Below are 15292 nucleotides of genomic sequence, written 5' to 3' on the forward strand. Positions count from 1 at the left end.
TATGCAAGTGTAAATCAAGAAGTAACTCGTGAAGCCAGTGAAGCACTACCAGTGTTAAACACTAATGGAAAGCACCAGAACAGCACACCAAAAGTCAGACGCAAGTGAGAGGGGAGCAATGAGGCAGCAAGCAGGCAGGATGACAATCTTCTCCATGCAGACTCTCGCTTACCAGATGGCCTATAATGATTGCTGCTAATTACAGAAAGCAAGAAAGGTTACAAGGCAATGTGATCAAGTTTTGCTTCAGTAGACCTCAAGCTGTAGAGCAGAGGATGCTGAGAGACTTTCAGGAAGGGTAGATGCAAAACTTTCACTGAAAAAGAGCAGTGCAACTGGAAATCATGGTAATTCTCACATCAAATTCCAGGTTTCACCAAGAAACACAGCTTTCTCCTGTTTCACAGCTCTCTTCCATACCAATACCTTAGCTACCTTAACATCCCCACGCGAAAACCAGGTCCCCAGGCCCACTGAAGACCAGAGGTCTGGGGGAAAGGCAGAGTCCTACCACCAGGCCCTTCCACAGACCTCCCTGGCGAGGGGGCAGCTGAGGGAGAGCTGCAGGACAGTGTTAAATCCATCGGGGGCTGAGCCCCCAGGCAGCGGGGAAACTGAGGCACTGCCAGCGACAGCCCTGCTTGGCACTCGCAACACCACGGCACCCACAGCACTGCCTCCTCGGGCAGCTTTGCCCCCCGGGCACCTCAGGGTGCTAGTGAGGCAGGGGAGACAGCTGGGGCGGGCGGCTGAGGGAGGGCCGCATCGAGGCTCTCCTCAGGCAGCACCGAGGGGGTTAAAATGGCCGCGGGCTTTTCCACCTGCGTGGTTGTTTTCAGCTTCCCACTCCCTACCCAAGCCTCAGGTCAGGTCGGGCTCGGTGCCCGCGGAGACCCCGCTCTTTTCCCGCTACTTCTCATCCTGCACAGCCCCTGCGGGCACTTACCCAGCAGCGGAAAAACCCGGGGGAGAAGTATGAGGAGAAGCAGGAACAGGGACGGATCCATCGCCGCAGCTTCGCCCGTGGCGCCCCGCCGCTGCGAGGAGAGGGCTTCCCGCCGGGCACGTCCTCCGTGCTTGTGAAGGGCTGGTGGATCGGGGGAAAGCGCTGAGCTTGAAATGATAAGGAAATATCCTGTCACATGGGGCGCTTTGAAATAACAGGAATTCGCTGTTCAAACTTTGCTTTCCTAAGCTGATTTTTTTTTTTTTTTCCCTCCCAGCGGAGGGAAGAGCCTCCTTCCAGGCACTCGCAGGTGATAAAGTGGTGATAGCTGAGACGAGGGTTGTTGGGGTTTTTTATATCCTCTTTGCAACCCTGTCAGCGTTGCATATGGGTCAGCGGTTTGTTTTCCAGGAAAATTACCCACACCCTCGCCGAGGGGGCAGGACATTCCTCTCCTCTTTCTGAGGGGAACCCCAGTCTCAAAGAAAACCCCCGCTCAAACGACCGGGTTTCTCCCGAAAGTGAGGATTGCACAAGTAGCAAAGATCCACCCTGAGAAAGCCGGGATTTGGGTTGCTTCCCCGCCACGCCGCCCCGTTCCCCATCACTCCTCCCACGCGTGCGAGCAGGTTGCTCCAGCGACCGCCGCGGAGCGGAGCGCGGGAGGGGGCCGGGGCCGGGGCTCCAAGGTCGAAAGGAGGAGCAGGAGGGGACGCACGGGCTTAAAAACTCTAACGAGGCGTTTTCTGAGCTCCAATAAATGACATTCAACATATTTATTTAGTCTTCTGACTGTGGTGGCTGTATCTGCTGTTAACAGGACTCAGATCTTGCTCAAGAATCAGAGTGTGAGAAAAACAAAACCTTGCTTGCTAGCTGGGTTTTCACAAGCTGAAGCACCTGCATGGAGTTAAATAATCTTTCTGAAAGGTGCCTTTAGAGCACAATCTGCCCTGAGGTTTTTATGGCTTCTGGCTGTGCTCGGTAGGAGACCTCCCCGTGCGCTTTTTTGTGGTGAGCAACGTGTTATTCCTTGGAGGCTGCTATCAATGTACAGTCTGAAGGGTCTCAAATGGATTGAAAACATCAGACTTACTGCTGGTTTACACCTAGAGACTTTTGTAATGTATGGGATTTACTGAGCACTGTGATACAGCATACATGAACTTGTGAAAGCATCAAACCTACCGTGTGCATGAAGCGTGTCGTACAGCAGCTTTCTCTGTACTGTCAGGCAAAGTGAGAAAGTACTTTGACAATACTAGTAGAGGAGACAAAACAATGGAGATGAAGATATCTCCAACTAGATCAGGATGAGGTCCTGAGCAACCTGATCTAGTTGGAGATATCCCTGTTCCTTGCAGGGGGGTTGGACTAGATGACCTTTGAAGGTCCCTTCCAGCCCTAACGATTCTATAATTCTATGATTCTAAGTCCAAGCTCCTTTGAAGTCAATGATGCAACTCCTATTAACATGCGAAGGGATGAAGGCACTTCAGCTGTGCTGGGCCCTCCCGTGGACTACGTGAGGGAAGTGAAGAGGAAGTGCTTCATAATTTCTCTTGACATCTGTGGACCCATGTAAGGGTCAGGAACAGCCTGGCCCAGAGACAGGAGGTGGAAAGCGTTTCAGCCATAGTCAGCAATGTTCTATACTGTTATGTTGATGAATTCCCACCTGGGAAACTTCATCTCTTGCTGCAGTATATGGCAGATATTTATTATTCGTTAACCGTTTGCAACGGCTTTTATGCTGAACAACTAAAAGATTCGAGTGCTTGCACTGAGGAGATTATACTTTACTCAAATAATCATGGTACAATTCAGAAATTAAGAATTCCTCCATATTCTGACATATTCTACATAATTAAGAATTCCTCCATATTCTACAACCTTCAAAAGATTCAGGCATTTAAAGCATGTATGAAAAGTGTTTTTAGAGGAGAAAGACAAAATGTTTTCCTAAGTCACCTTAATATTTGTTTACATATTTATTTTACTAGCAGTTAGCAACACCTGGAAGCCCAGGAAAGCATCTAGTGCTAGAAGGAACAAGTCTGAAGATGGAAAATAATGCTGCTGCCCCAACACAACACTGTTATTTGCAAGACCGCCATTGACAGTTTGGGAATTTGGGGTATTCTTTTGGCCAAAGATGAACAGAGAAGGGAGATACTATGTGAAGTTCAATCTCAATGTAAGTAAGTACAACTGCCACAGAAGTCTTTGGATCAAACCTGGATGATTCAAATAGCAAAAGGGGCTGCATGTAACTTAAGTGCATGTGTGTGTTTCACAAATAGACAGAAAAATGGCAGTAAGTAGTTGAGTAGTTATACTGATTTGGCAGTCAGTGGCTATACCAGGAATGAGCTATACACTGAAGTGACAGAAGGAACTGTATTAAGCCATTCTTGGAGATTCTCAGAACTGAACGGGGCAAGGAGCTGAGCAACCTGATTTAAATTTCAAGTTAGCCCTGCTTTGGGGAAGCGGTCGTACTAGATGGCTTCTGAGGTCCCTTTTCATCAAAATGAGACATCGAAGAGCTGCTTCCAAGTATTTCAGCCTTTCTTGGTATCTGTGCCTCATCACATTAGCTTCCTTCCTGATCTGAAAACTGCCTTTTGCTCATTGTCCATTGCACACACTGGAGATACTGCAGCTTCAAAGCCATTTTGAGGAGGGGGGCGAGGTATGCGTGTGTATAGGTATAGATATAGATATAGATAGAGATAAACACCCTGCCTAGAGCAGCACAGATCTGAATGAGCTTCTTCATGCAGTCTGTATGTCTCATCTGCAGTATGCTCATCAACAATTATGTAAGGATCTGACTTGCTCTTTGGGAGTCATCATGCAAATACATGAATTGTATATTCTGATCTGATATAGTCCAAAGGAAAGATTTTCTCTCTTTTGAGGCAAAAAGATTCAGCAAGGTCTCAGGCTATAGCGGTTTGTAGGCAAATAGTTACCAGAAGTCCAATCTGCTAAATAACTAATGACAGGATACATGCCCTAGATAGACATATGCTTTCATCTCTCTCCGTGGATAACAAGCCAGCTGCCATTTACATTTGGAACAGAAAGGCCTAAATTCCTCTGAAACAGGTCAGACCCTCTCTGCTTCTGGCACATCCAGTACTTGCAACTGGTGAATGTACCTGGCAAACTACCCTGCAATCCTGAAGGCGCACTGGCCCTTGACTTTGATAGTCAACAGGAAGATGGAAAGTTCAGTCTAAATGAAATCATATCCAGACCTGAAACACAATATGCCTATTTTGTTTGTGTCTAAGCAAAACAACTGGATTATTATCTGATCTTTCACATTTGCATCCAAGATGCTTTTTGATGTTTCATGTGTGAACCTGTATCTCTCAGATGGCATTCAGTAGTTTTCTGTATATTTCTAATGTTTGCATGGTCATGTATAATAAACATACTCAAGAAGAAAATGCATCATTTGTAATACCTATACTATATTAAGAAGCTATATAAACAAGTCATTGGGCAGGGAAAAAATACGAATTGGCAAAGCTGATATTTCCTTTTTATCCAAATCAGATTCCTCTCAAATGTCATCCAAAAATTGATTTTGAGGTTTCTGATTTCTAAAAACAAAATATAATTAAATGTTTTAGGAAGGAGATCAATCAAGGCTTTAATATCTGTCATCAGAGAACTTCTACCTAGTAAAACTCCCTTGAGAACACCATTAACATTATGTTTAATGTTTGCTTTAAATTCAACTAATACAATCTTCTATCTGTGCTTTAAATTTAAAAAACATTAACAATTCCAACATTGTGCCTCTACTGCAAAGCAAGAGTGTCATTGTTCCTTGCATGTACTTGAATTGCTTCATAAATATGCATGCCTATCGGGAATGTATGTATACTCTCATGATTTCTAACGTTTCAAGTTGAGTTTATGTTTGACCCATATCATCAAAATAAAGAGAAATATGCATGCCCTTGCATTTGTAGTTGCTTACAGCTGCAAAGGAGTGTCACCTGCATAGTTAAAAGCCACAGAAATACAACCCAAAGTTTTCAGAGGCTCAGGTCAAGTAAAGAAATTCTATATGGTTTCTGCTTCCTATCATCATAGAGGAGTCTCCAGTGGCAAAGGAGAGAAGATCCATGGCTGTAGAACACCCAATGTGCCTGTGTAGATCCTGTCATGTGCCATTTATCAGTTCTAATTTGATTTTTCCTTGGTATTCTCCTATGTCAAGTTTCAGAAACACAGCTAGATATTGGATTGTAGGGTGGAGACTGTTTCATATAAAATACAGGCAAGAGGTCCTTAGTTATAAGTTGTCCACATCTTAAAATTAGCATATTATGTTAGGGGCTACGTGGTGAACACAGCCAAGACTTGCTTTCTTTTAATGAAAGGACTTCTCCTTAGACAAGCCACTAGTTTAGCATATACATGATTTTTTGTCTCAAAACCAGAAACTTTGTAAGTTATATATACATTTCAGAGAACAGCCTGGAAAGTAAAGGTACTCTTCTTAGGGACAGAGAGGAATGTAACCACAACCTGGGCCACTTTCTATCCACCCACCAAGAAATACTACCTAGTTTAAACAGAATCCAAAGATACCAAAGATTTTTGCATTGAAAGATTTCTTCTGTGGGCATCATGAAGCCTTCCAGCATTAAGACACCAATGTTTGGAAGTTCTGCGGTGAAAGATGCTGATGTCTAGCTTTGGTTCTCCTCAGTGTTTTTTTCTTAAATGCTTGACATCACAACTTGCTTGTGAGATGCCAACTTCTAAATGTTTTCTCTAGATACAAATTTTATTTACACTTTTATTCTGTGAACAGTGAGGTAACTTGCATGCAACCAAGCAAGGCTGGTTTTGAAGCTACAATGGAAGCCTATAAACATCTATAGGCTACCTATAATGGAAGCCTATAAACATCTCAGTGTTTCATTAGTTGTCCTAGAGTATTTAAACAACATTCTCACACTATTGAGTGATTTTGGAGAGTTAGCTTGTTGTAAAGATCTAGTTAAAGTTAGACACGATGCTGGTTTTGTCTGGGACGGAGTTAATTTTCTTCATAACATCTCAGATGGTGCTATGTTTTGGATTTATGACCAAAACAATGTTGATAACACAGATGTTTTAGTTATTGATGAGCAGTACTTGCACAGAGTCAAGGCCTTTTCTGCTTCTCACCCTGCCCTGCCAGTGAGTTGGCTGGGAGTGGGCAAGAAGTTGAGAGAGTACACAGCCAGGACAGCTGACCCCAACTGACCAAAGGGATATTCCACCCTATATGACATCATGCTCAGCAATAAAAGCTGGGGAAAGGAGGAGGAAGGGGGGACGTTTGGAGTTATGTCATCTGTCTTCCCAAGGCCCTGCTTTCCTTGGGAAGTAGCTGAACACCTGCCTGCCCATGGGAAGCAGTGAAGGAATTCCTTGTTTCGCTTTGCTTGCGTGTGCAGCTTTTGCTTTACCTATTAAACTGTCTTTATTTCAACCCACAAGTTTTCTCACTTTTACCCTCCTGATTCTCTCCTCCATCCCACTGCAGGGGAGTAAGCGAGTGGTTGCATGGGGCTTAGGTGCCTACTGGGATTAACCCACATCAGACACAGAGTAAAACATGATTTATGAAGATCATTTCAAGAACTTTATTATTCTATACATTCTAAATGGTATTCAGGAGCCAGAGAATTTAGCTTTATTTAAACCAGAATCTTTCAGGGGTCAAAAGGAGTCAAAAACTAAGAGGAAAATGACAGAAAACGGACAGAAATCTTGACAATTCTCCAAGAATTTATGATGACAGACAAACTAAATGTAACTATTAAATTGAGGAAAAATTGTGTATGAACTGAAAGAACCAAGACAGAAGCCTATGGATGCTGACCAACAGTCACCAGAGCTGATGTCAAATGTAGCTGAGGCTGGATCAGGCACATTTCCTCCATACACGAGCTAGTAGAAAGAAGGGTTATGAAAATTTTCAGCACTTTTTCCTCTCAAGCCATTGCAAGGCTTCAGCTCGTCCTGTTGAGTTCTGCAAGTGGGTAGAAATGAGACAGTTAATAGGAACAGTAAACAAAACAGTGCATAAGTAGGATCCAGTTCAGCACTGGTTTTACAATACCATTGTCTCAACAAGAAATTTTGACCACTGGTGAGGGAAAAAAAAAAAAAAAAAAAATAAGTAAAGCATTGCCAAGTAGATTCATTGTTCTGTAATTACTTTAAACCTTACAAAGAAATCTCCTCTAAGTACTCAAATGTGTTTGGCCTACCTAGACAACTCTTAATACAGCAGGACAATCATCCTAACCTCCCTTTGCTATCAGTGAAGAGAAAGCAAGGAGCCATTTGGACCTCATAGCTCTCGGTGAACACCTCAGATGTCCAGCCTTACCTAACTTGAGCCTGAGCTTACATTTCTGAACAGGATACATACATCACTGTGCTAAGTAGATCAACAGAATAAATACTAAATCTGAGTAACTGTTTTCTTTAACTCAAGCTTTTATTGTGAAGTCCTACATGTTTTTCTTTTTTTAAAAAAACTTTTTTTAGTTACTTTTTTTTACTTGTCAGGTGTCCAGCATAAAGAGAATGAGATTAACTTCGTTTCTCTATCCTGCCTACAAGCTATGGCAGCTATCTGTTGTACAGGAGGAAAATAGCTCACCACTGATTTGAGAGAGAGAGTAACTTGGTTCACTCCCAGAACAGAAAGAACTGAATTTCTGTCAAACATGAAATCCATGCTACAAATCACCTCCAGCCAGGCGGCAGAAAGGGAACACCACTGTAGTAAGCATTGTTAGCTCTTCTCAGTCTGTTCAGTTTTCTCTCCCATTCATTAATAATAAGGCACTCCTAAGTGATAATTATGGGAATTTTGTTTTAATTACAGCGCACTGCATGGCAAAGAACTGTACACAGAGAAAGCAGTGGGAGCCGTGGCACTGTTATCTGCACAAGAGACGATCATAAAGCTCTAGACTGACATTTCTTGTTTATCTAGGTGCTGTAAGTCTTTTGATAAAACTACTTCTCAATTAACAAATTGAATACACATCTTTAATCTCCCTCATAACTCTCCAAGTACAGCACTGTTCCCTGTAAGTTTTCTTCATGCACAGTAATTAATATCCAACTCTGTGAATATTAATGCAGAGTTAAAGTTCAGCAAAATTTGAAGTTGAGCAGAGCACACCTTGAAATTAATGTAATGCCATAACATGCTGATAACAGTTACTACCTTTGAGCTGTACACTTAGTTCTTGTTATTTATCATGGATAAAAGGAGATACAGCAGAAATACAATAGTTTACACATGAGACAGTTTAAGGATGAAGAAATTTTCTTACCAGGAAATAGGAGAGTTTTTAGCAATGAAAGGCAAAAGTCAAGACATGAGAGAGAAAGCTAAAAGAATAATCCATATAGAGCTGGTTTGTCAGTTGTTTCTATTTGCTGTATCATGGTACAAGCACAAAAATATCCACTTTTTTTCCAAGACAACAGGCTTCATATCCATTGTCATTATCAACTCAAAATGTAACCACAGACATGAGCTGCCAGAGGTCCGTCAAGAACTACCATCCTTTACAACAGAAATAAACCAGTAGGCGAGAGTATTTAAGAAGAAACTTCCTCTAAGCAGGTTATGGGATCTTTAGATACCTGTCAGAGAGCCTGGGTTGGCTTTGCTTGCAGGAAAAAGAAGTATTTTGGGGTTGGTTTGTTTTAACTTTGCTCCTTAACCATAGATGTTATTCTGTCTCGTTACTACGGCATTCCTGTAAGTATTATGAGGATAGCTGAGAAATCTTTAAATCATCAGTTGGCAAATATCCCATTGGGTATTAGTTGAGCAACATTGCAATATTCTTAATTATAAATAGAAGTCTACGTCTTTAAGCCTATGTCATCATGAATATTAATTCATGACGGTTACAGCAGCAAAGTACTGCACACACGTGACAGGAGTTTTATTTGAAAGAAGGAAAGAGGTTTCAGTGCAATTTCCCAAAGAACTATGGAACTAAACAATAATATGAGTTTAAAAAAGCACATTTAAAAAAAAATATGACACTAAGTTCCTACTATTAGTCAGATTATTGTTACAGAAGTTTAAACATATACTAACCTCAAGTTTATGAAGTGTCACCCACAGTATAAGATTTATCCATGAGGAGAATATTAGATTTTTGGAAGAAAATATACCTTATTTCACTAAACGCACTGAAAATTGCAGTTACGCCTATGATTTAATGTTCAAGCCTCCTGTCTTACTCAATGAACTCCTTTAGTCTGTACTGTCTGAAAATTTTTCAGCATTTCTCCAGCATTTAAAAATCTTTTTTCATCAGAGAATGAACTCAGTAAAACTGAAATATTATGAAGTATGACGTAAACTAAACAGTCACCGAGTACTTATTATTGCATTTTCAATATACTAGGGAAGGAAAAAAAATATTTTGCAGAAGTTTGTTACATTTCATTCTACTTTCAATGACAGGATTTTCCTTTTGATAATATTCCCTGCAGAACAGAATGAAATTTGCACACCTTAGTGCTGTCCATGCCAGAACAGACTGCGTGTCCCTCCCAGGGACTTCCTTTTAGCCAGTGCCAGAACCCAGAGATGGCCCTCTGCCTCCCTGCAGGTCACCCTGTGTTTTGCGCATAAACGTGCTGGGTTTGTCTCTCCTGAGAACGACCGAGATTGATGAGGTCTTTATTTTACATTGTTTAGTCACCAAATAATGTCATTTTGATTAGTCCAGAACTGCTTATGCATTCAGTCGCAGTTCACCAAGTTTGTCTGAAAAGCGACTGTCGTGCTGGATTCACAAGACGGGATGACTCATCAGACCATAGCAGGATGCATTGGAGCTGGGCGCATGTGCGGCAATGGATGCCTCTCACAGCGGATTTCAGATCTGCACAGCACATGTCCTGTTCTGCAGCATCACCCAGGAACATTGCCAGTCCTGATGAACACACAGCTCTCCATAAAACCACTCCAAAGTACCTAACTTAGTGATCCTGTGCTTCAGTTTGTTTATTCCTGCCTTCACGTCCTTACTCTTGAAATGAGATAGTTACTACCTCCCTCAACTTACTAGAGGAGGAAATATAGTGATGTGTATATAGAGTATTGAATATAGTGACATTTATGAGCCAAAAAGTGGCTGGGACAGTCTCAAAGCTCTTCTACCCCCCAGCCTATTTCAAATGAAACCAAAGCCATGTAATAATTTTGCAGATTGCGTTCTGAAGACGTATGCGTGAAGGATGACCTGCAAGACAGAGGTAGAGGGAGGGAGGCTGGTAGTACCTGATGTGTGGGAGTTGCTCTGATGGAGAGAGAAGACTTGTCAGGGGATGAGGAGGGGCTAGGATGATGCTGAGTGCTGTCGTGAGAAGGCACGTACTGAAACAGGAGGCCGGGACTGCTATAAAAGACACCTTGGGGCTTATTCCTTGCCTGGATCTTGGGAGGCTGCTGGAGTTGCAGTAACAAGCCTTCTCACTTTTTCCTTCATCTCCTCATCCATAGCTGAACTTCAGGACAGTACTGTTTCAAGAGATAAACACCTTATCACCTCCTCTTGACTCAGTGTCTCCTGTCCTAGGTCTTCATGGGAGAAAGATAAAGAGAAGACAGAAGTTTAAACTGCTCTTTTCCCCTTACAAAGTTTTGATAAACATACTAGGGCTGAGTCTAAGTCTGTAAATCATCATTTCTGGGAAACTCAACAGCCTTGCCTTGAATTCTGAGAAGTTTGGCAAGAGCTCAAAAGTTAGTACAAAATGCAGCAACATGTTAAATGCATGAACAGCACTACGCTGCACCAAAGAACTTGCCATCAGAAAACTGCTCAGTGAACGAGTAACAAAATCATTGACTCCAGCCAGAAGTATGCTACTGTAAGCCATCATTTCAGCTCTTCCCTGGGTAGAATTTTCAGCAGAAATGCCCTGGCCAGAAGAATCAGACAGACTGAATCGCCTTTTTCTCTTCCACTGGGAAGTGTTACGAGGAGTCAGAAAATCACACATTGCCTCAAAGCAAAGCTTTACCTGTTGTATATGTAAGGAAAACATCCAATTTCACTGTTACTTGTCTAACTGGTGTCTCATTTAAAGAAATATCTTTAAACATTGATATTTAAGTGAAATGTCTTGTACCGCTGTGTAACAGACTCAACAGGCATTTCCTTGAGAATATTTATGAATATTGAATTTGTAAAATCTGAAAGGGAAGCAGTCCAGATTCCCGGGAGCTATGCCAAGAGATTTTGAATCCAGGGAAACAGCGCTCTCATGATGTGCAAACAGGACTAGAATCCAGCACTCCTGGAATTTGACCTCAGCTACCGGTTTTCTGTATGTTCGTGGCACCCGGCACAGCCACTGAGTGCCTCATGCACCAGTTTAAGGCATGCTGACTTAGTGTACCGTGTTGGTCCATCAATACTTGTAAGATGATGACCACTCAGAGGTGAGATTGTAATGTTCCTCATGGTAAAACTTGTTTGCAGAATGAGCAGTAATGTACAATCATGAAAGCTTTCCTCAGAACAGCAGGGAGCCAAATTCCAGTGGGGTTCTGAAAACCACGTAAAAGACCAAAAGGGTAGGGAACGGCACTCAGTCTGGGTCCTAGCCAAAAACCATCCTGCTCCACAAAACACTTCAGAGTACTGTGCTATTTCTTGCGACTACTATCTCCTTTTCTGTACCAGCAGTAGGGGTCAGCCTTCACACATGTGGACATCAACAGCGCTGTAGGGCTGAGGAGTCTCCCACACTGTCCCTTCCTCTCCTACAAAATAATCCTGTACTTCCTCCCTGGCCAAACAGCAGTAGTCCTGTTACCAGGAGAGCCTCCATGTCCTGTTTTCAGAGATTCAGGTCATTTATGGGGGACCTGGACTCCAATTTTTTTAGGTATTTCCATAGATGGACAAGACATTTCTTATGTAAGTCAAAGCAAAAAGCAAAACAAAAACCCCAAACGACGTGGGAAAGAACATCCAGTAAAATGTAGAAGATGCCTAGAGGAAAGGCAATAATAATAATAATCCCAAACCAGGCAGGGTTTGAGATTAGTTATCTGCCTTGCTCAGTGCCTTGGCTAGAAGCAAAAGATGAGCCGCAGTCATGGTGGGATTATTGTGATGCCACATTTCAGTGAGAGCTAGGCATCGAAATGACCCTGAAAATGTGAAACCTAGCTGTTTGTTCAATCTTAAATGTGAAGTCTCAAAACTGATTAAATGGCAGTTAAGCCAGAAAAATTCAAACGAAAACAATTACTCTGATAGGTTAAGAACAGTTTTGTGATAGGGTAGGTTTTTCCTTTTTTTGAACATTCTTTTTATCAAGACCAATGCCTTTTCTAAAATTTGCCACCTCCACTGTTTCATAGATGTTCAAGCCTAGAGGTTTCAAAAAGAAACTTCTTGATATTTCAGAGCACTTTTTTCATTTCAAGTACGGTGAGAGCCTATAGATAAATCATAGATTTTCATTGACTAATAGTTGGCTGCGCTATCTGCATTTAAACCCAAGTTAGATTACCTCCACTAGCAATCCCAGGAATTAAAGATCTGCAGCATCCAGTTCAGAATGAGACATCCTCACAGTCTGTTTCTGAAGGTACAAGAGCAACTGTGCCATTTGTTATTTCAGCCAGTACAGTGTGTAACTGTTCAGACAGACCTGTTATGGCAGCTTGCCAAGCAATCAAGACAGCAACAACATGACAACTTTGTTCTCTCTTATTTTGTTTCATACTGACATTGTCATCTTACCCAGGCGTTCTGTAGAGCGATGGGTCTGAAATCATGAACGACTTAAAATATCTGTATTTTCCGTGTACAGCTTCCTTCTGCAGTATCAAAACATGCCATTTGATTTGTCTTCCTAAAATAAAAATACTCACTTCAGCTCTGTGCTGCATGGAGGATTGTCATGGTTTGATGTGGAGGGGGGGGGTGGTTCTGGTGGCAGGAGAGGGATTTTGCTCCCTGCGACCTCCCCGGTTTTGGATCCGGGTTGGGCTTAGTTTTGGCCACCGGATCAGACTGCCATCCCCCTCGGGGTTGAGCCAATAGGGCGCCTCTGCGAATTGCCCTATTTAAGTCAGGACAAGGGAACCGGAAAAGGTGCTTCGCCCAGGATCGACCAGAGAAGGGAGGAGGGCACTGCCCCCGCTCCCTGGCTCCCGGCCGGGCGGCTGCCTGCGTCGGGCCGGCGCCGCCCACGGAGAATGGCGGCGGCGGAGCCAGCTGGGGAACTCGGGGGCACCCCACTCCCAGGGTGCCCACTGGGCTGAGTTCACCTGGAGAGGACTGAGATCTGAGAGAAACAGCTGCATCGACAGCAGGTCAGTGAGGATGGAGCGGGAGGAGGTGTGCCGGAGCCGAGTTTCCCCTGCGGCTGATGGTGAGATAGCAGGCTGCCCCCCTGCAACCAGGACGGCCTCGGTGGAGCAGCGACCCACTCGCAGCCCGTGGGGAGAAGATGCCTGAGCCCGAGGATGGTCGTGTTGGGGGCACGGCAAGGCAGAAAGGCATCTGGAGTCTTCGTGACGACCCACGCCGGAGCGAGTGGCTACAGCTCCCTAAGTACCCGAGACTGTGGTATAGCCCACACCGGAGCAATCTGTGGGGAAGGATTGTTTCCAGTGGGCTGGACTCACGTTGGAGAAATTTGTGGATTTTTTCCTCGTGGGTAGGGGATCCATTGGAGCAGGGGAAAAGGGTGTAAGGACTCCTTCTCCTTTAAGAAAGAAGCAGCAGTAACAGCACGGAATGAACTGACCTGCACTCCCCCAGTCCCTGCCCCCTGTGCTGCTGGGGGGAGGAGGTAGAGCCGGGAGGAAAAGGAAGGTGGGGGGGGAAGGTGTCGGTTTTAAGATCTGGTTTTGTTTCTTTCTGTCCTCTCAAGTAATCGGTTTTTATTTCCCTTTGTCCTTCTAAGTAATCATTAATAAACTGTTTTGCTTTGAGAAAAGCGCTGCCTGTTTTGCCCAGGACCATGGTTGGTGGGTGCTCCCCCTGTTCTTGCCTCAACCCTCAGTCCTTTGTTTTTTTTTTTTTTGTTTTTTTTTTTTTTTTGTTTTTTTTTTTTTTTTTTTTTTTTCTCTCCTCTCTACTTTATTGGAGAAGGAGAGACTGTGTGAGTTTTAGTTGCTGGATCAGCCTAAAACCACGACAAGGATTTATATGGACTATTCTTCTTAGGAGTCCTGGCAGCTCTTCCTGCCTGTTATCTATGACCAGAAGTAAGCTGATGCATCAGTTTTTACAGGAAACCAAATCAGCGAATGTCACACAGGCAGTGAAGCAGGATATAGTAAACCATGCTCCATATATACATCCCATGCTTCCTTTACATTCTTGAAGCTGAGAACCAAGTGGCAAACAGCAAACATAGGTATAGGGGGCAAGAAAGCTAAAGTGCTTCATAAATCATAAAACCTGATTTTCCCTACAAACTTATCAGCGCAAATGTAAGCAACTGAAGATGAACACTGAAGTGCTCAGGATATCGCGTGCCATAGGAGTCGGAATATAGGCAAGTCTTTTTGGACAGTATCTCCTTCATTTTTGTTCATTTCAATAATTCTCCTAGGCGTGGTGCTTAAATACTGCACCCAAAGCAGGAAACTTCTGTAAGCCTCTTGACATTATAGAACGTGTTGTAATTCTGATTTCACTCACAGCCCTGGCTTACTTCACATCTTTTATAACACTAAGATGTTATTTTTTTACACAGACTTAAAATACTTCTTGATTTACGGAAAATCGAGGGTTTCTATGTATGAATGCTCTCTATATGAAGCATGCACGCCCTTCTTCTTTTGCCCAGAGAGGTGGTGGATGCTCCATCCCTGGAGACGTTCAAGGCCAGGTTGGACAAGGCCCTGAGCAACCTGATCTAGTTGGAGATATCCCTGTTCCTTGCAGGGGGGTTGGACTAGATGACCTTTGAAGGTCCCTTCCAGCCCTAACCATTCTATGATTCTAGAAAAAAAGCTTTATTAAAGATTCATTTATTTGCACAGTCTTCTTTGTCTCTCCTGATTGCATCATCTGCCTCAAGTGCTAATTTGCTTTTTTCCTTCATTCTCTCCACCACTCTTAAATCCTTGAGACCATACCCCACATATCGTATCCAATTTGAGTGAAGCCAACGCTTAACAAATTTGGCAGTGAAGTACTAAGATAAGAGATTAAATCCATTTCATTGTGATCTCTTGCTTGTCACTGCTATTCCAAAGTACAACATTACCCAAAAAAATTGACTACTATATTCCAT

The 15292-nt window shown here is 43.1% G+C and overlaps 1 protein-coding gene across 1 annotated transcript in view; it reads right to left on the reverse strand.

Moving 5' to 3' along the window:
• The window catches only part of LOC104373254 (macrophage mannose receptor 1-like), a 64960-nt gene extending 63716 nt beyond the window's left edge, over positions 1 to 1244 (reverse strand). Inside the window, 1 exon segment of the mRNA XM_086614888.1 lies at positions 947 to 1244. Coding sequence (XP_086471014.1) covers positions 947 to 1007 — 61 coding nt within the window. The 5' untranslated portion in view covers positions 1008 to 1244.
• Between the last annotated feature and the right edge of the window lie 14048 nt (positions 1245 to 15292).

The sequence above is a fragment of the Tauraco erythrolophus genome, chromosome 7 (assembly GCF_009769465.1).
Source record: "Tauraco erythrolophus isolate bTauEry1 chromosome 7, bTauEry1.pri, whole genome shotgun sequence".
Taxonomy (NCBI): Eukaryota; Metazoa; Chordata; class Aves; order Musophagiformes; family Musophagidae; genus Tauraco; species Tauraco erythrolophus.